This window comes from Podarcis vaucheri (assembly GCF_965113315.1).
Source record: "Podarcis vaucheri genome assembly, chromosome: 17".
Classification (NCBI taxonomy): domain Eukaryota; kingdom Metazoa; phylum Chordata; class Lepidosauria; order Squamata; family Lacertidae; genus Podarcis; species Podarcis vaucheri.
In genome coordinates, this window is record NC_138755.1 from 11,157,806 (window position 1) to 11,183,733 (window position 25,928).

General features: G+C 45.8%; 1 protein-coding gene and 1 pseudogene across 5 annotated transcripts; both read right to left on the reverse strand.

The window, feature by feature from the left end:
• Positions 1–5,669: 5,669 nt before the first annotated feature.
• Positions 5,670–24,065, reverse strand: ILVBL (ilvB acetolactate synthase like). 4 transcript variants are annotated; one of them, XM_082204879.1, is made up of 16 exons: positions 23,965–24,065; positions 18,078–18,238; positions 17,037–17,238; positions 16,827–16,954; positions 16,458–16,596; positions 15,415–15,526; positions 14,918–15,017; positions 14,186–14,283; positions 13,715–13,851; positions 13,358–13,492; positions 13,047–13,161; positions 12,760–12,929; positions 11,562–11,632; positions 10,361–10,432; positions 9,064–9,169; positions 5,670–6,898 (listed from the first exon to the last, which is right to left on the reverse strand). In XM_082204879.1, the coding sequence occupies exons 2-16, from the start codon at positions 18,213–18,215 to the stop codon at positions 6,720–6,722; spliced, it is 1,902 nt and encodes a 633-aa protein (XP_082061005.1). In that variant the 5' UTR covers positions 18,216–18,238; positions 23,965–24,065; the 3' UTR covers positions 5,670–6,719. The 4 variants fall into 4 exon arrangements, with proteins under 4 accessions (XP_082061005.1, XP_082061003.1, XP_082061006.1 ...); XM_082204877.1 differs by lacking the exon at positions 23,965–24,065 and adding an exon at positions 23,442–23,593; XM_082204880.1 differs by lacking the exon at positions 23,965–24,065 and adding an exon at positions 20,234–20,365.
• On the reverse strand, positions 20,193–21,431 carry LOC309521910 (phosphoglycerate kinase pseudogene; annotated as a pseudogene). The gene has a single exon. The product of its transcript is annotated as a phosphoglycerate kinase pseudogene (transcript).
• Positions 24,066–25,928: the final 1,863 nt, after the last annotated feature.

Consider the following 25,928-nt stretch of genomic DNA (forward strand, 5'->3'; position numbering starts at 1 on the left):
ATTATTATTATTATTATTATTATTATTATTATTAAAAATAAAAGGACTTGTTCAAACAGGCACAACACTTTTTCCTTTACTTTTGCAAGCAACCCCAGGTATCCCCAAGTGCGACTGTATAATTTCGACTCGGCCACAGAAAATCTGCAGGGCAAATCCACACTTGTCTCAGTTCATATATACTTAGTGGATCATTTTCATGCCAGCAACACCCCTCACAGAACACCAGGGTGGTGTGGGGAGAGACTTGCCTACCACAAACATTACCCAAAGTGCAAGGGATGAACACACCAGCATTGAAGGAGCCCACAATGTGGTGCCTTTCTCTGCCGGTTGTTCAGAGGCACAATTCTGTCGTAGGAAATCCATGTTATGGACTCCGTCTATGTGCCCAAGGTTTCCTGACTCCAGAGGGGCACACAAATGGGCAATTTGTGGCAGCATGGAGAAAACTCCGTATCTCAGCCATTGCACAAGCTTCATTCATACCACTGGTGTGGCAGAGTTAACACTTTTCCATGGCAAAACCCTATAGCACACAAACTTCTTTCCTGGGATGGACATTATGGAAAGTCCATGCTTTCCACTGATGCTCCCCCCAAAAAAGCTCGGCTGATAAGAAAAGTGTACCAATTTCACATAATTCAGATGGCATCAATATCAACTGGGATCCAGTCATAGGAAAGCAACCACCACCACTGTTCTGGTAAACGTGAACTGGGCCACATGGTTCCCTCTGTAATAAAAAGCAAATAAACTAACCTACACAAAGACCCAGTGATATGCACTCTGGCCCACTTAGCTGCTCTGGGATGTGGCCAAACATTGCACACACCACAGCCATATTATCAGCACTCCACTTAGCAGTCATGAGAATTTTTGCAGGAATGATGCCCAGATTTGGCATGCAGCAACTGAGGAGGCTGTGTTTGGGGGACATAATGAAAGTTTATTTTAAAAAATATGCAGTGTGGAGAAAGGAGATACTGTAGAAAGTTGTTCTCCCTCTCAATTTTCAAGCACAGCGTCCTCCAAGGACTGCTGACAGGCAGGAGAGTCAAAATGATAGGCTTCTGGCTGGCATCTGTCTCAGGAGACAACGGAAGAGTGTGCCTTCAGGACTGAAGTCAGACCTTTGCAGAGTTACAGCACCTGCTGTGGCTGTAGAGACCGATATGGGAGAGACATGTTTTGTTGCAGAAGGGGCAGTTGAAGGTATCTGGTTTTGTTTTTTTTTAAAGATATTTATTAAGTTTTCACAAATTATAAAATCAGACACAATACAAACAAACACACACAACAACAACAAATATAATTTCGAATCCTTATTCTCTTAAAACTTACTTCGTCTACCTCCTCATACCTCCCCTTTCTGCATTCCAATTTCAAATATTTGGTTCCGCAAATCCTCACCCTTAATTTAATCTAATTTTAATCCTTTCTTTTCCTTTAAACTAATCTTTACAGCTGTAATCCCTTCTGTAGGTGCAACAGTTTAACACTCGTTAATTTTACAATATCTCTTAAAATAAATCTTAAATTTCTTCCAGTCTTCTTCCGCCGTCTCTTTCCCCTGGTCTCAGTTGAAGGTATCTGGTTGTGCCAATGCAGATGCCTTCTCTCTGAACTCCTCCCACTGGTCATTCTTCCGCTGCTCACTGCTGCACAACCAGGTGCTGTGTTCGTCTGCAAGGGATCCCCAGCTGCCAGGGTTAATGTTGCCAGCTTTCGTGTCACATCTGCAGACATCTTTGTAACGCAGAGTTGGTCTGCCAAGAGGTCTGGTCCCCATATAGCACATCCTTGGGGGTCCTGACATCTTCCATACTGTGGACACGACCCAAGCCAACGTTGACACCACTGAGTGAGGAGTGCAAACAAGGCGGTAATGTGGGCTTGAGCGAGCACATCTTTGTTTGAGACTCTGGCTTGCCATGTGATGCCCAAAATGTTCCTGACTCAGTGAGTGTGTCATCACTCCTGGCGGATGTAAGTTATAATAAAATAAATAAATAAATAAATACATAATTTATACCCCGCCCATCTGGCTGGGTTTCCCCAGCCACTCTGGACGGCTTCCAACAGAATATTAAAATACAATAATCTATTAAACATTAAATGCTTCCCTAAACAGGGCTGCCTTCAGAGGTCTTCTAAAAGTCTGGTAGTTGTTTTTCTCTTTGACATCTTGTGGGAGGGTGTTCCACAGGGCGGGTGCCAGTACTGAGAAGGCCCTCTGCCTGGTTCCCTGTAACTTGGCTTCTCGCAGCGAGGGAACCACCAGAAGGCCCTCGGCACTGGACCTCAGTGTCCGGGCAGAATAACGGGGGTGGAGATGCTCCTTCAGGTATACTGGACCAAGGCAGTTTAAGGCTTTAAAGGTCAGCACAACACTTTGAATTGTGCTTAGAAACATACTGGGAGCCAGTGTAGGTCTTTCAAGACCGGTGTTATGTGGTCTTGGTAGCCGCTCCCAGTCACCAGTCCAACTGCCGCGTTCTGGATTAGTTGTAGTTTCTGGGTCACCTTCAAAGGTAGCCCCACATAGAGCACATTGCAGTAGTCCAAGCGAGAGATAAGTTGCCCATGTCTCACTACAGGAAAGCAGCATGTTCAACATTGCAAGCCTGCTAGACCTTCATTTTGGTACGCCTGTAATGAAATTCACAGCTACGAGATGGTGACTGTCACTAGTTTAAATTAAAGGGGAACTGGATAAATACATGTAGGAGAGATCTGATAAATGGCTACTAGTCATGATGCTTATATATTACCTCCAGTATCAAAGGCAGCAAGCTACTCCCAGTTGCAGGACAAGTTGTGTTCCTACAGGCTCTCTAGGAAGCATCGGCTTAACAAGTAAAGGAAACAGAATGCAGGGCTAGACAGGCTGTTTGGGACCGATGGTAGGAATTGGATAAAGCCCACCTCGCCTCTTGCCAGCCTTTCTGCACCCACTCCACAAGGTGAAGCTGACAGACTGCAAGAATTAAGCAGAAGAATTCCTTTCTGCGATTTGTAAACTATGTCCTATTAATACACATTAGCATATTTGCAGCTGCGTCACACTGCTGGCTTCTGTTCAACTTTTCATCACCTACAATCTAGAGATCCTCTTCACACGTATGACTGCCAAGCTATGTCTCCCACATCCCATAGCTATGCAGCTGTACATGCATACACAGAGAGCCAAATGCTAAAAAGGCTAGGATTGTGCTACAATAAAGATATTTGAACCTGTATAGACTAGCCACCAGATGAACCTAAACTCATGCTGCTTGTGGGCTAAGTTGCCTACTGCTGAAAAAATGTTTTGCTCTTTGTTGGGAATACACTTGCAGCTGTCACATTTTACTTTTCATGTGGGATAGATGCTTTTCAGAAAACACTAGCACCTGAACTCTCAGTGTGTTTTTTAATCACATAAACACCCCTGTGGCAAGCTTCCCTGCCCATTAGTAGGGCATGATCTTTCATGCATTTCCCTGAATTTGAGCCTCTGAGACAGTTTACATTTGCTTTTCACATTTCAACAGAATCTCCCTCTCTGGACATTAAAAGGTAAGTAGCTGTTTGTGCATGCTGCAATCTCACAATTATGAGAAACCAGTCAGAGGCCAGAAGGAAACAGAAGTGCTTTCTACATTTCAACCAAATGCTCTCCACGGAGAACTAGCTGGTATAGCAGCAGCTGAGAATTGCCTCTTCATCCTCCTCAAAGACTGTATTTGCATGGAAACCAACCTCATAGCATTCAGAGGATTATAGACTCTCCTGGCACATTTCCATTACATTCTCTTGGCTTCAGTGTGTCTGGTTTGTGGCTGCCTCAGAGAGGTATTTTAATAGTACGTTTTGGCCTCTACCCAGCTGCTGCATGTGCATTAGCACTGTAAAAAAATTCAACAATTGTACCAAACAGCTGTTCAGGGGGAAGGAAGCAGGGGGTGGGGAGAGAGGAGACAAATATATTAAGCCCCAGCACTCTGACTCAGTAAATACTAGATCAGAAACCCCAGCATCATATTTTCATATTGATTCCATGGATTTGGAAGAACACTGAGCAAGTTAACAGGACTCAATTCCCCTGCAACTAATTCATTGGCGGGAAGAATCTCAGGGTTGTTATACGTTGTTCTTGCTCTCTCCTTATCCCAGTAAGAGGACCTATTTGGAATTAAATTCTGCGGAGTTTGACACGGTTTGCTTCTGAGTAAGCATACACAAGATCATTGCTGTAAGACAAATCCTTTGTAATAATAATAATTTATTATTTATACCCCGCCCATCTGGCTGGGTTTCCCCCGCCACTCTGGGCAGCTTCCAACAGAACACTAAAATACAATAACCTATTAAACCTTAAAAGCTTCCCTAAAACAGGGCTGCCTTCAGATGTCTTTTAAAGAGAAGATAGCTGCTTATTTCCTTCATATCTGAAGCGAGGGCGTTCCACAGGGCAGGCGCCACTACTGAGAAGGCCCTCTGCCTGGTTCCCTGTAACTTGGCTTCTCACAGTGAGGGAACCGCCAGAAGGCCCTCGGCGCTGGACCTCAGTGTTCGGGCAAAACAATGGGGGTGGAGACACTCCTTCAGGTATACTGGACTGAGGCCGTTTAGGGCTTTAAAGGTCAGCACCAACACTTTGAATTGTGCTTGGAAACGTTCCAGGAGCCAATGTAGGTCTTTCAAGACCAGTGATATGTGGTCTCGGCGGCCACTCCCAGTCCCCAGTCTAGCTGCCGCATTCTGTATTAGTTGTAGTTTCCAAGTCACCTTCAAAGGTAGCCCCACATACAGCGCATTGCAGTAGTCCAAGCAAGAGATAACTAGGGCATGAATCACTCTGGCGAGACAGTCTGCGGGCAGGTAGGGTCTCAGCCTGTGTTCCAGATGGAGCTGATAAACAGCTGCCCTGGACACAGAATTGACCTGCACCTCCATGGGCAACTGTGAGTCCAAAATGACTCTCAGGCTGCGCACCTGGTCCTTCAGGGGCACAGTTACTCCATTCAGGACCAGGGAATCTTCCACACCTGCCTGCCTCCTGTCCCCCCAAAACAGTACTTTTGTCTTGTCAGGATTCAACCTCAATCTGTTAGCCACCATCCATCCTCCAACCACCTCCAGACACTCACACAGGACCTTCACCGCCTTCACTGGTTCTGATTTGAAAGAGAGGTAGAGCTGGGTATCATCTGCATACTGATGAACACCCAGCCCAAACTCCCTGATGATCTCTCCCAGGGGCTGCATGTAGATGTTGAAAAGTATGGGGGAGAGGACAGAACCCTGAGGCACCTCACAAGTGAGAGATCAGGGGTCTGAACATTCATCCCCCACACCACTTTCTGAACACTGCCCAGGAGGAAGGAGCGGAACAACTAACAGTGCCCCCAGCCCCTCTAGACAGTCCAGAAGGATGTTATGGTCGATGGTGTCAAAAGCCGCTGAGAGATCCAGCAGCACTAGGAAACAGCTCTCACCTTTGTCCCTAGCCCACCAGAGATCATTGACCAGTGCGACCAAGGCAGTTTCAGTCCTTTCCCAAGGACATGCAGGCATCAGGCCTGCCACATGTTCCAGAGAGATGGTGAGCACTTGTGAATTCACTGATGGACGAACAGCTCCCTAGCGTTGATGCAAAGCTGGAACAGACAACACTTCAAAGGTAGCAAGAATTATATCCCTTTATTGTATGCACTGCAAAACGCTGCATTGTAGCTTCTGCAGGGACAGAGGCAAATATAGCAGTCCACAAAGTATTACTGGACACTCACTCATGTGTTGCCTGCTGCCCCCTCCCCTGAGAATGTTTGCCAAAGTGGCAGGGAAAATTAGACTTAAATAGATTTGGGGGTACAGTCTAAGAGAAAATTGACCACAGGACTAACACTGCCCTGTAACAGAACATGAGCAACTGCTGAGGCATTAAAGTAGTTGTGAGGATGGGACTAGGATTACAGGCCTATACGGCCCTAGGAAATGTAAGGTTGGGACTTAGAAACCTGTATTATCAGCTGAATTAGCATGGTTAGATGGTCACATGCACCAAAGATGCATGAGCAAAAGGCCCATTCTGAGGTCCAAGGTGGAAATCGAGGTGGGGTAGGGGGACGACAGAAAGGTATAGTTTCTGTTTCAAACCAAATAGTATAGATTCCTTTGGGAATGGTAAGTATCTACCGGTGTTGAAAAAGGGTGCACCGATTAATTAATGTGATATGATTGGATTGTTAAATGCAAAACTTAATAAAAATTATTTAAAAAAGAAAAGAAAAAGGGTGCACCTAAATCCTCAGATGAAGGAATGGCAAACGTGAGAGGCATGTGTTCTTTCGTCCCAACTATGGTTATTAATGTATTAGCTGCGTCAATTAGTGAAGCCAACCTGTTAGACATAATAACCAAAAGGAACAAGTCAAAGTGATTCACGAAGAACTGCTTTGCTGCTCCCACTTCAGACAACAGCCATGGTGTGATGGGTGGAGGTGGAACACGAGCTAGTGCTTCAGCAGCAAAACAAGAGTTGAAAAGTGGAGGAAACCAGCTATCTGAAGAACTACCCCAAGGAAGCCCAATGAGGGAGGGCATGAGACCTCAGGACTGCCAAGGCCCCATCCCTTTGCTTGAGATCAATTCAGATGAACCATATCTTCCATGCAAAGCAGTCACTTTGCTGTCCAGCCAAATCCCACATACTTGTATTTCCAAGCTAAGCCCTACACAGCGATGGAGCCTTCACGGAAGTCTGTTTTCCCAATGAGGACGTTGAGAAGGACAGGGTGCCCTTGCCTGCATTCAGACTGTGCTGTCCTGATAAGTTCCTCCGTTTGATCCTCATTCTCGCGGTTGAGCAGGAAGCCTTTCCCTCCTAAGCCTTTTGCCACCACATGGTAATCTGCAAAGAAAAGCAGCACATGAGCAAGGAGGAAAAACATACGGAAGGGAAGATGGACTTTCTTCCTAAAATGAAAGGGGCTGGAGTTCAAGGCTGCTGCTGCTGCCCCTAGAAGCCCTTCTGGATTTACCCTTCAGCAAGGAGTATACAAAAGCTCTCTTCTACTTTTTATATTGCAGAGCATGTGACAGAACACTTCCAAGGTCAGGCAATGGTTCACTCAAATTAATAAGCTAAGTTACCTACCCTGAGCTTCATGGGCTTGTGGCAGCTGACCTCCTTGCCTGCTCCTTCAGTTGGACTCAAAATTCCTGAATGCTAACAAAATGTGTGTCTCCTTTTCTTATCTCTTATCCTTACAGAAAATATAAATTAGGCCTGTGATATTTTCCACTGGTTTTCTAAAGGATTTCGCTTTTCATACATCCCCCTTTTTATTGTAGTAACTGTGTTATGCAGGCTAGCAAATGCGTATTACAGGTGTAGTTTGCAAATCATGTGGGTAAAAAAAGTAAAGGTAAAGGACCCCTGGACGGTTAAGTCCAGTCAAATTTGACTATGGGATGCAGTGCTCATCTTTGCTTTCGGGCCAAAGGAGCCGGCGTTTGACCACAGACAGCTTTTCCAGGTCATGCGGCCAGCATGACTAAACCACAATGGGACACCATGATGGAAGCCAGTGTGCATGGAAACGCCATTTACCTTCCCGCCGCAGCATAGCTATTTATCAACTTGCACTGGTATGCTTTTGAACTGCTAGGTTGGCAGGAGCTGGAACAAAGCAACGGGAGCTCACCCCATCACAGGCATTTGAACCACCGACCTTACAATCGGCAAGCCCAAGAGACTCGGTGGTTTAGACTACAGCGCCATCCGCATCCCAATAAATCATTAAAATCATGCTGGACACAGATGAAGCAGCTAAGCCAGGAATCAGTAATATTACTGATTTTGAGTAAATTTAAAGAGTTTTTTATTAAAAGGCTAACTGTTGATGTGGATGTCTCCAAATTCAGCTTCTGGGAAAGGGATATACCAAGTTAAAACTAATGCATGTGTCAATACTATCTACTGGTCCAAATACGCAAAGGTTCAAATATGCATATATTTGGACCAATGCATGCATTCTGACTTTCAGTACAGTATAGGGATAAAGTTCATCTAGAGATTAACTATTTATTTATGGCATTTTATATAAAATGTTCTCTGGGCAGCTCACATACAGAAATGGAAAATACAGTATTAAAAAAATAATCAATTTGCAGCATAAGAATTGTTGACAGATGAAACCAGTTATGCTGACATTTGAAGGTGATGTCTTTATAGACATCTCGTATGCCATTGTAAACAATCGATGATGGGTTCTGTCTAGCTTGCACAGCAAAGAGGTTTAGGAACAGATATGTTTGATTAATATTCCCCCTGTATGATTGATCTTTTACCATAAGGATGCAACTATGCAAATTTACTCACAAGTAACCCTAATGACAACCCTAATGTAGGCTATGAGAAAGTGTATCACATGGATGATTTGCAAACTAATTTACACTTGCAATACGCAGCTGTTCAGCAGAAAAGCACATACATGCACTTTAAGTACCATGAACCACATTATACTGTGTTCTGTTCAAATGAGCCATGTTTGCCACTTGTTTGGCAGAGCTTAAACCCAGTTTTGTATCTGCAGCAAAAACCCAGTGTGCCCGGCAGTGAGCAGACAGTCCCTATGATGTCACAAATACCAACCCTCCCTGCTGATGCAGTTTTGCAATTCTTTTTTTGGCGCTTAAAAAAAACAAAAACCCAATGACATGATGAAGTTTAACACAGTGCTTTAATAATAACTTTTGAAAAGGGAGATAGTGGGGGCAGTCTGTGGATCTGAGGTGCAAGTGTGAAAGTCCAATCGGATTATGATCCGCTTAAATTCCAATTGGGTGTGCTCACAAGAGCAGAGCAATTCCATCTCTCTGACACAGAGCATGAGGGGAAATTGCCCTACAAGCAGAATTTGCTCTGTCCCAGAGGCCAGGCAAGACACTATCTTCCTGACCCTGCTTAAAAGAACAGCCAAGTCAAGCTTCTTTGCTTCAACTTTGCCAAGATCCACTTATGAATTTGTGTATAGGATGCCATATCCGGCACGAATAAGGCTGTTAACTCACCTATATAATCCAGGCCGCAGGCTACGTTGCTGCCAAGCATGGGAACTTGCTCCCGGGAAATCTGGCTCCAGCAAGCATCGTTCCCCACCAGGGCGATGACAGGTGTCTGACAGAGGAGAACAAAATGTTATATAACTAAACAGGGATTAAGAAATGGGTACTCACAGTCTTCTACCCTACCTTTTTATATATTAGGATGCACAGTGACAAAAGGACAGTAAGAAATTATGGATGAGGCCATTATCCAGAGCTCCTACTATGAGAGAGAAGGAAGAGAGACTCTACTGCAATCTTGGATGTCTGAACTAAGCCCTCTCCACCTCTTGCCCAAATACCGTATTTTTTGCACCATAACACTCACTTTTTTCCTCCTAGAAAGTAAGGGGAAATGTCTGTGCGTGTTATGGAGCGAATGCCTGTGGGTGGCGGGGGGGATCTGCTGGAGTCGTGAGCAGAGGATCCATGGTTCTCCTTCCTTCCCTTCTCCGTGGTTACAAAGCATGGATCCACATGGATCCTCAGGATTTTTGCATTGGGCTACTCCAAACTCACTGTCAGATCACATGTCTGTGGCCACAGCATGAACCACAAAAATCATATATCCACTATTTCGTTTAGAATATTTTTTTTCTTGTTTTCCTCCTCTAAAAACTACGTGCGTGTTATGGTCTGGTGCGTGTTATAGAGCGAAAAATATGGTATGTAAAAGGGGGAATTCTCTGTCATGTGGCTCACGGGCCCAATTCAGCCTGTTATCCTCATCTCTCCACACTACCTAAAACAGGAGAGCTGAGAAGGATGAAGAAACAGAAGCAAGAGGAAAGGAAGCCCTGTCTATCTATCCTATTCCTGAGACATATTGGGGGTGATGTGGGGGGACAGAAGAGGAAAAATATCTCTGCCAGCAAGCAAGGAGGCTGTCACTTATCACTCAGTCTTGCTCCAGCAGCCCGCCCCCCCCCCCAGACAGGTTTTAGGAAATGCACAGGTTAACCTCTCCTGTGACTTGGGAGGGGGAAGTTGGGTAGAAAATGTGCCTGTCTGGATTTGCTGGGAGGCTACAATAGGCAATGGAAGAAGCCGCTTTGACTCTACTATATTGCCCCTCAAAGCAGCCCAGCCCCAAAACTGGCTGCCAGACAAAATCTAGTTAAACAAGGTGATTCTGACCAGTGAAGTGATCTCTTGGCAAAGCTGCCAGTAACCACAGCTTTCCAACCCTGACCATCTCTAGCTGCTTTCAATATCCCCACCCACAGATGCAGAGAGAACACAAATTGGGCAGCGCTAGGGTTACCTTGTGTCGCACGAAGGTGTCAAATTCCATGATGCTGAACCCAAGGGAGCCATCTCCATATATGATCCAAACCTGCCAAGGATTTTTTTATTAAAGAGTGAGTGAGGGTAGATGCAGCAGCCAGTAAGGTGAAATGCAACATCACATGTTCTTATCACCCTATTGATTTTCCTACAAGTAAGCAACCATCACTGAGAAGGAGGGCTTATTGATCAGAACCCTCCGAACTTGAAGCATGGGAAGTCCTATTAAAAAAATTATAATTTGGCAGAATATTCAGATTATTTGATATGTATATATATAATTTGGAATATTTAATGTGATTTGATTGGATTGTTAAAGTGGAAAATTTAATAAAAATGATTTTTTTAAAAAAAAAAGAGAAGGAGGGCTTATCAATCTGAAGGAGGGTCATATAAGCAAAAATTATTAATTACTGTTATTTATTACATTTGCATACCACCCTTCAACTGAAGACCTTAGGGCAGCTCACAACATAAAAATACAAAATGAGAACACAAAATACATAATAAAACAAAAGCAAACCAAAAACCCCTTCCACAAACACATTTAGAAGGCCACATTTAAAAGGCTTGGTTACAGAGAAACGTTTTCACCTGGCGCCTAAATATGTGCAATGAAGGCGCCAGGCGAGCCCCCCTGGGGAGAGCATTCCACAAATGGGGGGCCACTGCGGAAAAGGCCCATTCTTGTGTTGCCGCCCTCTGGACCTCTCGTGGAGGAGGCACACAAAGAAGGGTCACAGATGATGATCACAGGATCCGTATCGGTTTATATGAGAGGCGGTCCTTGAGGGCTGGCTGATAGGACAACCGCAATTCTCCCAAGTTGGAGGAGGGGCTGGCACACCACACAGTCACTAATTGCCTGTGTTATGTGACCCTTACCTGGCCTGCCCCCCCTCCCCTGAACCACTGTGATTGGGGCTCCCCTTGTTCTCCCCAGTTCCTCTCTTCCCAGGCACACCTTTCAATTAAAAACAACAACCCGAATTTAAAAACACACAAATAAAAAAGCAGTTGAAACAATTTAAATCGATTGGGGCAGTAATAAAAGGAACAAAACCCACTATGCAATAACCCAATGGGGACTCAGGCAATCAGTCCAATGACTTCTTTGGGGTAACAGGAGTTGTTTAACCACAGCTTCTATCCTTGGCTTCCCAATACTGCGCACTAACCTCTGAGTCTGGCCGGCAGAGCTTGGCTCCCAGCGCGAAGCCTCCACCAACCCCTAAGGTCCCAAAGGCTCCTGAAACGAGCAGAAGTAGAAGAACAGTGATTGAAGGAAGCCAGTAAGTGGCCTTGCTATTCCAGCAGCCCACAGTCTGATCAGTTCCTGCATTGATATCCTCTAGCTTTTTCAAAAGCAGACTTTGTTGGTTTGTTTTTTATTATATGGTTGTTGTTAAACTTTGCTGGGATTAGTCACCTTGGGCATCTCAGACATGAGACAGAAAGGCTGAATGTTAATATTTTCATAAAACAAAGACAAGGAGCTGTGTGGCAAGAAAAGAAATACAAAACCCAAGCAGTCCTAATGATAAGAACCTGTTCCAGCTTTTTTTATATAAAAAGGGGGGGAAGCCTCCTTAGGAAAGCAAATAACATCCTGCAGGATTCATCTCACCCGGGACACTGTCTGTTTGCACTACTGCCTTCTGGCAGAAGATATAGAAACATCAAGTCAAAGACAAATAGACTGAAAAACAGTTTCTATCCAAGAGCTGTGGCCCTTTTGAATGCTGTAACTCGTTAGTGTGACCTGGGAGTTTGATGGGTGTGGTGTGGGTGTGGTTGGAATGTGGTTTGTTTGGTTGTTGTTGTTGTCTTGCTTTTGTTGTTTTAAGGGATGGCATCCAATTTCGTTACACTTTGTGCAATGTTGCACTTGTGTAATGACAATAAAGAATCTATCTAAAGGAGGCAAGCAGAACTCTTAAAGGCATCTTAGGTCAATGCAGAACAATTCTTGAAGTTAAGAAACTCCTTCTGGTATTTTCCTCAATTCTAATTTCTGGAGGAAATTGCTCTTTCCAAAACCTTTTTAAAATTATGTTCTCCAGATGATGCCTTCCACCATGGTTAATACAGGAAAGCAAAACAGCAGAGCCTTCCTTAGACGTCTCCATCCCACAGCGTCTATGAAGATGGGCTGGAGTGTATTCCACAAGGCTCGTTTCTATGGAATTGTGAAACTGGATGTGTGTTTAGCAAAACGACAGGTATCTGCTCAAAGGAAGGAGACATTTTTGCTGCTTCATATCACAGCAGAACAGCAGTTCAGAAGCTGTATAAGACAAATAGATACCAGAATCAGCAGAATCAACCCCCCCCCAATACATTACACTTCCCAACATCTCGCTAATGTCGTATTACCTGGATCCAACCAGGTCAGTGGCCCCCTGGGCTTTACAATGTAGGCGGCACTTGCAACAAAGTCACCCCCGTCAGCAATCAACAGGCTGTCTTCAGGAAGCAAATTATCCAAATGATGCAGCAGCTTCAGTGGGTTGAGGTGCTGCTCTGTTGGTTTTTCTGCCTTCTCCCTGGGGAGGAACATGGCTCACAGACTAATTCAAGACACGCCCAAGGCCAGCATTACTCTCCAAATATCAGCTATACAAGGATGAGAAAAAGGAATAGGGTACATATGTGCTTCTCACCTGTTTGCCTTCTCCTTTATGCGATCAACCTCCTTCAGGCCTGTTACCCAGTCCTGGGGACATGAATAGCCCTTCAACGCTTGGCGCAAGGACACCAGGAAGCAGGCAGCATCCCCTGTAGGAAAGGAGTTGCAGGAGGCCTGAAAAGCGCAAGGTTCTGAGCAGGAAGGGATGCACATGCAGCCAATGTATCCCCTTCCTCAGGGTCACTGACTTCACCAAGCCACGCCACGAAGCACATCCGCTCTCCCTCCAGCAATAGGACCACCCCCTCACAACCCCCATAATGCAGACCCTGGCAGGCCCCTCACCCTGAATGGCCACGGTGGGTTTCCACAACACATGTGCGTTCTTCAGCAGCTGCTCCCGGTTCCTGTTGACAGCAATGATTTTGCTGCGTTTACTTAGGATCCCCCCGAATGACAGGCGAAAATCACAGACTGTGCCTAGAGAGCAGAACAGAAATTATGGGAATGAGACAAACTGCTTGCTTGCTATCTATCTATCTATCTATCTATCTATCTATTTACCGCCCTTCAACACAAGATCTTAGGATTGTTCACATAATAACTAAAGACACCCATCACACACCCAAATAGGCCACCTACTTCCAGGCAGCCCCCCTTTAGCAACAGGTTAGCACTGACAACTACAATGACCAGCTCTACCTGCTAGAATGACCACATCTGCCTCCTTGAGTGCGTCACGCCGGTTTTGACGGATGTGCAGTGGGCTATTTTTACCCAGCATGCCGCGAGCCATACCTCCAAGAAAACACGGGATCCCCAGTTCTTCTAAGGTATCTCTGGAAGGATAGGAGGATTTCACTGCAGAGACTCCAGCAACAGTGTTCCATTATCAGCCAGCAGCAGCACAGCTTTATCTGGCTGTGGCCCATAGCCTCAGTCCCCTCCAGAGCCCCAGCTTTACCCATTACACCAGACTCCTGCCCAACCCCAATCCCAGTTCTCATGTCCTTACTGGTTTGGCTACCCCACCCCAGACTACTTCCCCTAAGAAACGATGGCACTCCTCAGCTTAAGGGATAGCCTCGCTAATGACCAATACTGATTAGTGTGCCACAGACAAATGTAAATGGGATCTGAGGGGAGTCAAAATTGCAAGGTACCACCCCTCACCTGAGTACCTTTACTGGTGTTGGTGGTAGGGTCACCTGACTGCCAAGGATGATGACTGGCTTCTTAGCTCGGCTGATGAGCTCCACACACTGTTGCACCTGCACAGAGGCATGCCCAGGTGAGGGTCAGTCTGAGAAAAATGACCAAGTTTTCAAAGCAACAACACAGCTATTACTGGGGGGGGGGGGCGAGGAGAGAGAATAGCTTCAAAAGAGGAAAACAGCAACTCCTCATTGGAGTGGGGGAGGGACGGTGACTGTGAAAAGGCAGTAAATCTAGGACTTTACAGGTAAGAGGATGAAAGCTACGTCATTCAGTCTCAATTTGCCCCCCTTTCCAGAGGAATAGTGAGTTGCCCTCTTTACAGAAGACAGCAAAGGCCAGAGGAAGTCAGAAGGTATAGGAAGTCATGAAACACAATAGGGATACATCTAAATTTGGAGTTCAGTATAACAGGGACAGTACAGATATAGCAGCAATTAAAATATATAAATTAGATCTTACTCACTAAAATATAACCTGAAGTTGTCATTTAAAACCTGAATCATGATGATATCAAAGCTTGTTTCCTAGCTTTTATGGCAATCGCACAGAATTTGGCCATAAAAGGAAGGTAATATTTGTCTGAAATGTAGGACTTAATTATAATTGAGAAGTAAGATGTTCCCAGCTCCACACATTAACTTTGCTAGCTACGTTCAGTTGGAGTTGGGACTCTAAATGGATTCTCACCTGTCCCTTTGAAGCCTTTGGCAAGTTCACTGGCAGAGGTGAAAGGTCCTGCATCTCCCATGCCCCGGCAAAGAGGTTCCCTATGTAACTGCGCAGATACCTGGGTGACAACAAAAAGAATGTGGTCTTGAAGGCCAAGATCTTGCCATGGTAGTGATGAGGAGGCGGCTGTAGCCTATACCACAGAAGGCAAGGTGTCAGTTTGCTACCCAAAATATGAGCACCAACCAGCTACCAAGATGCTCAAGGTCTTCATGGTGGCAATCTGTCAAATACAGCAGACGAGCAAGAGAAATCTTCCTCCCCGATATAGAGGACTAGATCGAAGAATTGGGGCATCTTGTAATTAAGTAGCAGGGGAATCAGTTTAAAAAGGTGGGGGAGGGTAAGAGAGAGACCTATAAAATTCTCCAGGGCTCCATCACTAGGCCCTCCACAGAACCGCTCACCAGTTAATACCTTTGCTGATATGGGAGGGTGGAAGGCAGCTCACTCACCAGTTAACAATCTTTCCCAAAAGGCTTTTAGAAGTGAAGTTCTTGAAAATCTCTCTCTCTACTAGATGATAGGGATACAGGATATCCAAGGGGAACTCTACAAACACAGGCCCTACAAGACAAACAGAAAGGTCCATAACCACCTCACTCTGTAAAGAAAATCCCTGGTGCCAAGGAACTGTCCAAAGAAAAAAAATCTAGTTAGAAGCATGCACCGAGACCGACCCACTTGCTCACTCATGGACCTTGCAACCTTTTCTGGCACAAAATCGCTAACATCTTGAGTTCTACCTCCCACGTGGCAGCACCCAATTAGAAGGATCTCCCATATCTGAAGTGTCAGCCCTGGATTCCGGTATCCACCATTCCTCATCCATCAAAAAGTAAGTGTCCTACCATGCTCAGAAGAGAGCCACAGTGCTTCTCTAAAGTCAGCCTCAGAAGCCTTTGAAACTCAGACATAAGGCTGCCGAAGCTGATAGTGGCCTACCAGTGAGCTCCAATGGGTCAAAATTCGCTTCATGTGAGGAGACAGGTTAACAAGTTCTACAAGTCCAGCATCAGAGCCAGGTGGGCAGGTAAGAGCCAATAAGATACTCGAAGAATAAGCTGTTATTCCCACACTCCCAGCCCTGAGATCTTGCACATGGGCATTAGGACGCTGGGCAGATGACTTCAGGGGGTGAGGCTGGAAGAGATGCCTCCGTGACAAAATACTGTTCTACTGTGGTGAAAGCATTTTGTTCCAAAGTGTAGGCAAATGGCCTACTGGGTGTTGAGAAAATTCAGAGAGAACTTTTTGCTCTTCCATTTACAGTAAAAAATACTGTAAAAAAAGAAAGAAAAGCCTGACATTTTTTACTCAAAACTAACCAACCTTTCAAGGCTTATTGGACAATAAAAGAAAGATATCTATAGCCCACACTGAGCACTTGAACTTTTATTACTTCCTTGGCTTAAGTACAAAAACAGCAACAACCTAACAGCCACAATCCTGTGTGGGTGGAAGATACTTGTTGCATGCCAACGGCACGGCAGCATACCTGGAGTGTCACACTGGGCAATGGCAATGGCCTTTCGCAACACAGGGGCAATCTTTCGGACAGACTTCACGGAAGCACAGAATTTGCAGAGTGGTTTAAAGAGGGACAGCTGATCAATGTCTTGGAGAGCTCCTCTGCCCTGGGGATGGAGAAAGGAGAAAGCTCGTTCACAATCCCACAGCTGCAGCTCAATTGCCCTCAAAAATACACATGCAGAAAAATTTGCCTGCTAAGCTGCTGCTAGAGAGAGTCAGTGTCAGCGAACACATAAAGGCCAAAGTCCTACTTAAATCAAACAGGAGCAGCATCAAGTTTTAGCTACTCTGTCATTGTCCTTTGATTCTAGGGCCACCGGACTGAGCAGCCTACCTTCTGCAAGCTGGCTGCTGCCCCTCCAATCAACAACACGGGAGACTCTGCCATCTGGGCATTTTTCATAGCTGTCACAGTGTTAGTCACTCCTGGTCCTGCTGTCGTTACAGCAACTCCCACTGTTCCTGCAACAGAAAAATGCGGAGGCAAGTGTCACTTTGTGCCGCTCCCTCTTCAGCAAGCAACAAACGGGGAGAAATGTGGTACCTGATAGCCTGGCCACTGCATCTGCTGCAAATACAGCCGTTGCCTCATGCCTCGTGTCCACAACACGAATGCCCAGCTTCTCGCAAGCCACCAAAATGGGAGAGATATGTCCACCCGGCAGCGTGAACACAAAGCGCACACCATGAGCTTTCAGCACTTCTGCCACAGTTTCTCCGCCATGCCGAGTGCTCTTCGTGTCCACCTGGAACAGACAAGTCTGTCTTTTGGTCCTGGCTTCCCATGAACAATAAAAGGTCAGGCAGGGGCTTAGAAACAAGGAAGATGCTAGGCCCTCAGCTCCTGGTACCCAGTCCTACTCAAACTGCTTCTGATGCATAAATCTCTAGCATTCGGTGTCCACAACCAATGAATTCTTCTCCCAGAAACAATACTCTTTTCAAGATAGCTGAGGTGCTCAAATGCAAAATCCACTCTCATCCTAAGTTTTGTCCACAGGAAACTGCTTGATTCAGAGTCAGACCGCTACTCCAGGATTTTTGATAGGGTTTTTGCCTCAACCCTCCCTGAAAATGCCAGGGTTTGAACCTGCGACTTTTTTCCATGCAAAACTCTACTGGTTAACTACAGTCCTTCCTCTACTACATCTTACTGTGCCTTTGATACAGAGCCAATGGGACTGAGGCGCAGGAAAGCAAAGGGCATCGACAGGACCAACTGTTGTTTAACACCTGCTACAAACGTTTCACCACCAAGATTGCCTGAACAGAAATCGATTAATACTGGGCCCTGAAAGCAATATAGTATACATCCCTGCAAAGGGAGGGTGGGAGACAGAATTCCATTTTGGACCTAAGCTGTTCATAACCTGCCTACTCTCTCTTAAGGCCTTTGGCTCCCCTATAATAGAGATGGAGAACCCGTAGCCCTTCAAATGTTGTTGGACTCCAACCCCCACCAGCACAGTGAATAATGAAGGATGGAATTTGTAATCCAGCAGCATCCAGAGGGTTGTGGGTTTCCCATCACTGCCCTACGGATAAAGGAGCCGCATCTAAAGGCAGTCACTGATTTATGCTTTACCTGATGCCACAGCTGATAGATGAGCCCCAGTTTGTGAGCTACCCCAAGAAGAGTCGCTGTAAGGCTTCCCAGCAGCACCAACAGCCATGTCGAGGAGCCTTCTAGAGCCGAGGTGGCAGCAGGCACGTCAGGATTCATTTGTGTCAGCTACAGATGCACTCCTGTCCCAAAAGGAAGACAAAACACAGAAGTACCATTCTGTAACTTGTTTGCCTCAGCTGCACGCCAGCAATGTTGTAGTAGTTCTTTTCTGTAACACAAATATTTAGTTTATTTCTAGTTTTCTTGAGGTGACAGACAAGGGATTTTTTTAAATCTAAAAAATGCAGGGCAAATTCTCTCAAACTGTGATTCAGTTTTATCTAACATACATAGTTACGCACCAAGAATTTGTAGCAGTTCAGTCTCTGGCAAGGCAGCAGAGAGGGATGAAGGAAATGGCCTAGGCCAGGAGGCAGCGGCTTAGTGTCCACAGGTAGGAAAGAAAGAGAAAGCCAGGTGGAGTTGTTTTTAATAAAAATGAAAATTGGAAGAGAAAATATAGAAAGCCAGGAGCTTCAGGGATAATAGAAACACATTCACATGTTGCTTTGAATAACCAACCCAATCTTTGACCGCAGCCATCAGTTCTGTAACTTTGCAGCATGATTAGTGTGCAGGGAGCTTCCTTGCTATCTAGCCAAAGCCCAGAAACGAGATGTGTACTTCTATTTACTGATGTCTTACTGGGCACTAGACCTGGACAATTTTTCAATATATGGTTATGAAGTCCACAGCACAATAAGAGTTTCATAAAATGTTGTCCGTCAAGCATCGCAATTTTGAGAAAACTGTGTAGCCGCCTAGTATGTACTTCTTAGGGCTTCCGCTGCCTCCTGCAGGAGCAGTGAGAGACTGACACACAAGAGCAGGCATAGCCGAAGTCACTACATTTCGTTTGATTGTGCAACTGCCTCTACAAACACAAGTGACAATTATAAAAAGCTGGGAAAGCAGCAGCCAGCCAGCTTATCAGCCCTTATACTTCTTTTGATTTTGCAGCAAGCCCCGGTTCAGCAGTTTAGTAGCTGGTGGGACAAGCTGGTAGGTGCTGGTCTGGCCTGGCTCGGGGCTTCTTGCTGGGAGCCCTATTTCCTCTTCCTTACCCCCATGAAAAAAGAAACAGGTTGTTTTCTTCAGAGTAAGAACAAAAAACGTTGCCCTGTTTTTTAACTCTCTTTCTTTACTCCCATCTCCTCTTCTGCCTGTGTTTGTGTGCACATGCGAGAAGCCTTTCTTTAACCTCTCTGATGCCTTTACTACCCATTTGAGGGTGGAACGGGGAGCACCATTCCCCTTTTAAAATAAGAACAAAAAAACCAAGTTGCCCTGTTGGCTCCGTTTATTCCTGTCTCCCCTTCCTCCTTCCCTTTGATAAAAAGGGAGAGATTGGTGGGATAGGGGCTCTTGGGGGCCCTTCGATGTCGCAATATGAGGAAATGAAGGGGAGAAGATTTAACTGTTGCTGCTTTATGCTTAAATGGGAGATCAGGTGGTTGTTGTAAGGTGGGAATGATGGGGAGGGTGGGTGCTTGTCGTTAAGTAGCAAGCAAATGCGTGTCGAGTCAGAAATAAGCCCTGCTGAATTCAACGGGGCTGACTCCCAAGAAGGCAGATGTTTAGGGTTTTTTCCTGTTTGCATCTCAAAACATTTATTTAGAAGCTAACATTGCAGTTGACACTTGCATTTCCCTCCACCTTGTGGTACTGTGCAAAGGTGAGAAGTAGCAGTAGCTAAACACGCTGTTGAGATTGAATGAAGGAATTTGCTTTGAGGTACTGACTACGAGTAGGGGAACTTGGCCTCGGTCAAAAGGCAAAAAAATATAAATATATCCACTCTAAATATCACAAAAACCATTTAATACTACAGTAGATCAGGTGGGGCAACAGGGGACCAGTCAACATCAGGTAAACTGCAGACTCTACAAGACAAGAGCCATTTTAACATTGCTGTAAATCTTGCAGCTTACTTTATTTGACCCTGCTGCTAGTACAAATATAGAAGTGGTTACTTTAAAGGCTATGCACAGGAACATGTCTGGGAGGCGCTCTTATTCATCCCATGATCTACTGCTAAACATTGCTCAGAGCAGCCACACCAGGAAGAACTTTACCTTCTAGGAATTCCAAGCCGGCACCAACCTCCAGTACTAACATGACTAACTTTCTCCTCGGTGCCCCATTTGGCACAGCGTGTAGCAGTGTCTTCACCTCCAATGATGGTACCTTTGGATGTAACTTCCACAGCTTTATCCATCAAAGCTTTGGTTCCTTTGGAAAACTTGTCCCACTCAAAGACACTGACTGGATCGTTCCACACAATCAGCTTGGCCCTGCCCACAGCTTCCTCCAACAGCTTAATGCTTTCAGAACCACAATCCAAACCCATCCATCCATCAGGGACCCCAGAGTCCACAGTGGCTTCTCCAGTGTTAGCATTCTCATCAAATTTACCTGCAGTGATGAGGTCAACAGGCAAAGTGATGCGTACACAATTATTCTCTGCTTTTGCCATCAGGTCCTTGACTATTTTTTATCCTTCCTCATCATACAAAGAGTTGCCAATTTTCATGTTTTTGAGCACTTTAAGGAAGGTAAAAGCCATCCCACAATAGATAACCATCTCATTGACTTGATCCAGCATGTTTTTGAACAGCTGAATCTTATCCTGGACTTTAGCGCCTCCCAGGATTGTTGGGAAGGGCTGCTCTGGGTTCTCTAGAGCTTTTGCAAAAGACTCCAGTTTTTTCTTCATCAGGAAACCAGCAGCTTTGTGAGGCAGATTGACACTGTGAGCTCTGTGTGCAGTTTCAAATGCATCATAGATATAAACATCTCCAAGTTTAGAAAGCAACACTCTGAAAGCATCCACCTTTGCAGAATTGGCCTTGATCTTGTTCTTGAAGCGTCCTTTCCCTTTCCCTTGCCTTCCTCTTCCATGTGGAATCGGAGGTTTTCCAGAAGACAGACTGAGCCAGTTGCGCAAGCAGCTTCCACATCTATACCCACACACTCATTCAGGAATGTGACATCCCTGCTTAGCAAAGCTCTGAGCTCTGCTGCTACTGGTTTCAGGGAGTATTTGTCAGGCATAGGAACCCCACCAGGCCGACCCAGGTGGCTCATCAGCACCACAGACTTGGCTCCATCATCCAAGCAATGCTTAATGCTTAGGACAACTGCCTTGATTCTTTAATTGCTGGTTATTTTGTTGTCCTTCATTGGAACGTTGAAGTCAACCTGCATGACCACAAGCTTGCCCTTCACATCCACTTCACATCTGGACAGAGTAAGCTTGGTGGAGACAGACATTTCACAGCAGGAGCAAATGGACTGCAACCTCTTCCTTGTTCACCGGCAGCAAGAGCAGAAGTAAGTTTAGTTGAACTGAGTGGGGCTTACTCATGCATAGAATTGGAGCTGGCCCTCTGAGTGGGGAAGGAGATGCGCTTGACACTAGCAAATTACATAAACTACTCGTAAATTAGTAGAAAACAGATTAAATTCTTAATCATATGCAAGTTTAATTAATATTTTTACTAAATCTACTACTTTTGTAAATTTGCCCCCAAAACGGCATAGAATATTAATATATTCTCCAGAAATATTTAATGGTTTAGTTGAAGCATGCTATCATTGAGTTAATTTTCATGTAATTATATGCATCAAGCTTAGAATCCCCCCCCCCCGCCCCAGTATTTTCCCAGATTATTTGTGTTCACTGTGACTCATTACTGTATTTTGGATTGTCCTGGACCTGAATACCACCATTTGGTATCCAAGCCCCAAGCCAAAGTCCTGTTTGGATGCATTTTGGCTTGCCTGCTGATGAAAGTGATGATTTCATCAGTGTGTGGTGATTCAGACCCGCGACTTGGTAACAGTTGCCAAGACATTACCATGTTCACCTCTATGTAGCTCCATCTTATTTCAGATATCGTGATATATCAGTATATCTCAATGTTTAGCTGATGATATATTGTGATACTGAAAACCAGATATCACCCAGCCCTACTGGGCATGCCTACACCTTTGCTATAAATGAAAATTATAAGTCATTGCTGATAGACAGCATCCACTCCACCATCCCCTTCCTTGATCCTTCCTCCCCACCTGTTGAGCAGCAGGTTTATCCCATTCTCACTCCATCACTACATATGCACACTGCTGCTGAACTGTGGAACTGTGTTGGAAGAAACCAGAAATAATGAAATCCCAGCACCAGATATATTAAATATTGTTGGTGCCAAAAATTTGTGATTCAGTTTCTAAAGAATAAGGCAAAGAAAAGAACTAGGAGGATCTTACCAGAAGGTGAAGCAACATAACCAAGTCAGTTGTATCTGTAATCTTTCTCTATGTAATCTATGATTATCTGTAATCATAATGGTGAGTCCAGAGTACACTCAGGGAACATTCTCCCTGATAGGACCTGGAACAAATCCTAGTGGCAATACTCAATCATTGCTTAATGTGGTTTAACCTTGGAACTAATTTAAACTAGCATCATTCCAAACAGATTCTTACTTCAGTCTCAATATACGCCCACAGCCCTGTTTTCCATGTACACCTTTGCACCCTATAAAAAGCTTTGGGCAACCCAAATTCTCCACTCCATAGGAGACAGTCTCCTATGAGCTGTCTCAGGATCAGCTATAGCCCATAGCTTCATTTTAGCACAACTCACTAAATGGATGAATGAAACCCCTGTCTAATACATATGACTAAGGAAATGGCATTTCCTGTCCTTCTAGTCCCCATTTATAGATTTTTGTTAATCTACAAATATTAACCTTTTATCTCACTTTCTTTCCCTGGAGAGGAAGATCATCCTTCCCCTCCCTACCCCAAACCCCCCCCCACCTCCACCATCTTTGTCTCCAATCCACCTTTACTCTTCCTCTTAACGTGCAAAGAGGAAGAAGGCACGTTTGGCAAACCCTCATCGTGATCAACTTCCACCCTATGTCCCCACTGTGGAAGGACGTGTGGCTCCAGAATTGGCCTCCACAGTCATTTACGGACTCACTATTGAGACCGTGTTCACGGAAGACAATCTTACCCGGCTAAGAGTGATCGCCAAAGAAGAAGGTGGTGGGTAGGCGGGGCTGAGAGGGGCGACGACTGCTCGATCCCACCCCCCCACCCCCCACCCCCCGTTGCACGAGCTCACCCGCCCAGCAAGCTTCCCTGCGGCTCCTGAGCGGGGAGGATTCGAATCCCGGTCCTAGCCCAGCTCTCTAACCACTGCGCCGCACCACCGCTTCCCATCCCTGGCCGCCCCCAAAGTTTGCCAAAGCGGACCCCCGCCCCCAAACTTACAAAACCAGAGCGAAACGTCACCGCCACCGTCGGGGAGCCAGGAGAGAGCAGGACCAGGGTGGAAGAGGGAGAGGCAAGGCAGGCAGGCAGGCTGGCTGGCTGGAAGCGGCCCCGCCTCCGCCGTCGGGCCCGCCTCCCGCCAGGGAAGGGCTGCTGAGGGAGCGCCGGCCGCTTCTCTCTGCAGGCGACGGGACGGGGTGGCTCCGGCAAATTTTGCCTCAGGGCCAGGGCGGGGCACTGGGGGCAGAGGCCGCATTCACACGAACGCGTAACACGCAACCCGCCTCAGGCGCCCCTCAGGCCGGTGAAGGCCGCCGGAGAGGGAGGGGGAAGAAGAGGGCTCTGTGCGCGCGCATTCCCCACCCCCACCCCTCCTCACGGGCTCGAGGCTTCTAGGATGCAGAAAACGGGCTGGCTCCGCACAGACACGGGGCTGCGCGTGCAGACGAGCCCTCCCCCCCCAAAAAAAAATTTCCCCACTCCCTTCCCCCCCCATACACATACAGGCCCCGCCGGCTGTTACCTAGCAACCCGCGCCGTGTCACTGGGGGCGCGACGGCGTGATGTCACGCGGCGAGCGAACGATTCCTCGAGAGGGCAGCGGGTGGCGAAAGCCGCCAGGTTGCTTGTCCCAAATCGCGACTCGTAGCAAAACGCCGTCTGGTAATCCACGGAGGTTGAAAGGGAGGGAAAGAGAGTAATGTTTGGGTAGAGATCTTCCGGGTTCGCATTTTTTTAATTCCCTCTGAAGAAGTGAGATGTATTTGTATTATATATATTTATATGAGCTTCTTTATTGCTTAACTGGCTGCACAAGCATTTACTATTATATTCAAGTTATTGTATATTTCTTCATCTTTTTTTAAAAAAAAAAATTCATTAAGAACATCCAATTAATATCAAAGCAAATCATAATTCAAGAAAAAAAACCCCAAATTACAATCCAAATTATTAATTATTAAATTTCAAACGGACTTTCCATATTCTAGACCTCTGAAGAATCATCTCACATAATTATATTTCTGCCTCCTTGTTGATCTCATAATTTCCACATTCCGATCTTAAACTCTCAAAGTCCCCAGTCCCTGGCTAAACAATTCTCAGTCATGTATCCTTTCATCTGACGAGCACAGCTTTGTGTGTGTGTGTGTATAAATATATATATGTTCCCTTGTCTGTTTGCTAGCGCAGCTTTTCTTTTACTGTTATCTTCCAGTCTGGGCTGTTGTCCAAGTCTGCCGTTTGAAGTTTTATGATGCCTAATTCCAGAGTTACGTTATTATGCATACTGTTTGCAAATATACCGTATTTTTTGCTCTCCCGGCTTCAGCAAAAGGAACCCGAAGCCTTTGGAGCGCAGCGCGAGGTCCCGCTGCGCTCCAAAGGCTTCAGGGATAGCCACCTTTTGGGTTCCTTTCACTGAAGCCAGGAGAGTCTTGCTTATTTTATTCCAGAGCCTCTCCCATAATCCAAAAAGTGCCAGGGAGGACGGAGGAATACTATTTAAATCACCTCTTGTCCGACTAGAATTCATATGTCACTAGAAATGTACCGTAAATTCCGGCGTAGAAGACGACTTTTTAACCCGGGAAAAGAGGTTAAAAAGTCGGGGGTTGTCTTATACTCCGGGTATCCGCTCCCTGCTGCAGCACCTGGTGGCTCGGAGGCAGCAGAGGCGGCGGCAGGCTCCACTCCACTCCAGGTGGCTTTCTCCCAGCGCAGAGGCCCCCCGCTGCTGCTTCGGAAGCAGCTGGGCGGCTGGCTCCACTCCATGCCAGGAGAAAGCCGCCTGGCGCGGAGCCTGCCCCTCGCGCTGCTTCAGAAGGCTTTCTCCCGGTGCAGAGCTGCCCAGCTTATTAGGCAACTGGGCTTATAAGATGAACCCCCAAATTGCAGCTGCCGATTTGGGGGGTCGTCTAATATGCCCAATCGCCTAATACGCAGGAATCTATGGTAGCTAGATTTTGTGCAACAGCCCTAAGTCAAAGAAAGCAAAAGATTACACAGCTGCACAATGGCAGGTGCCATTTTGCAAGCAGTAACAGAGTGCTGGGGTGGGAGTGGGGCTTGCTAGGTCATTTCTGTCACAAACAAACAAACTTGCCCATCCAGGCAGAGTACATTAGCATCACTAAGGATTTAGGCAAAAGAGAAGTGCTGCTTTTTTTTGCATATTTCAGAGAGTCCAGCGAATGCTTTTTGACGTTTATCTCTTTAATAGTGTGTTGTAGTTTTATATACAAGGTTAGGATACCAGACTTGGAGGTTTCCTTGCTTCCTTTTTGCTGCATTCTGGGTGCCCCTTAAGCAAATGGAGGTGGAAGAAGAATGGAATATTTCTTCCTTAGTTCTTTGGGGTAGGAGATAGAACAGCCAAGACAACAACAGGGCAACTTACAACCATTCCATAGCCACTTAACGTGGCCCAAACCAGCAGGACAACTTTTTTTATGAAACAACTTTATTTTGAAGGGGGAGGGAATCAGT

Coding starts and splice junctions, on each gene's coding strand:
- ILVBL (XM_082204879.1), bottom strand. CDS start 18,215: ATGAATCCTGACGTGCCTGCTGCCACCTCGGCTCTAGAAGGCTCCTCG. Junction 11,633..12,759: donor ACTGACCTGGTTGGATCCAG/GTAATACGACAT, acceptor TGCTCGTTTCAG/GAGCCTTTGGGACCTTAGGG. Junction 10,433..11,561: donor TCTGCCGGCCAGACTCAGAG/GTTAGTGCGCAG, acceptor AATCCTTGGCAG/GTTTGGATCATATATGGAGA.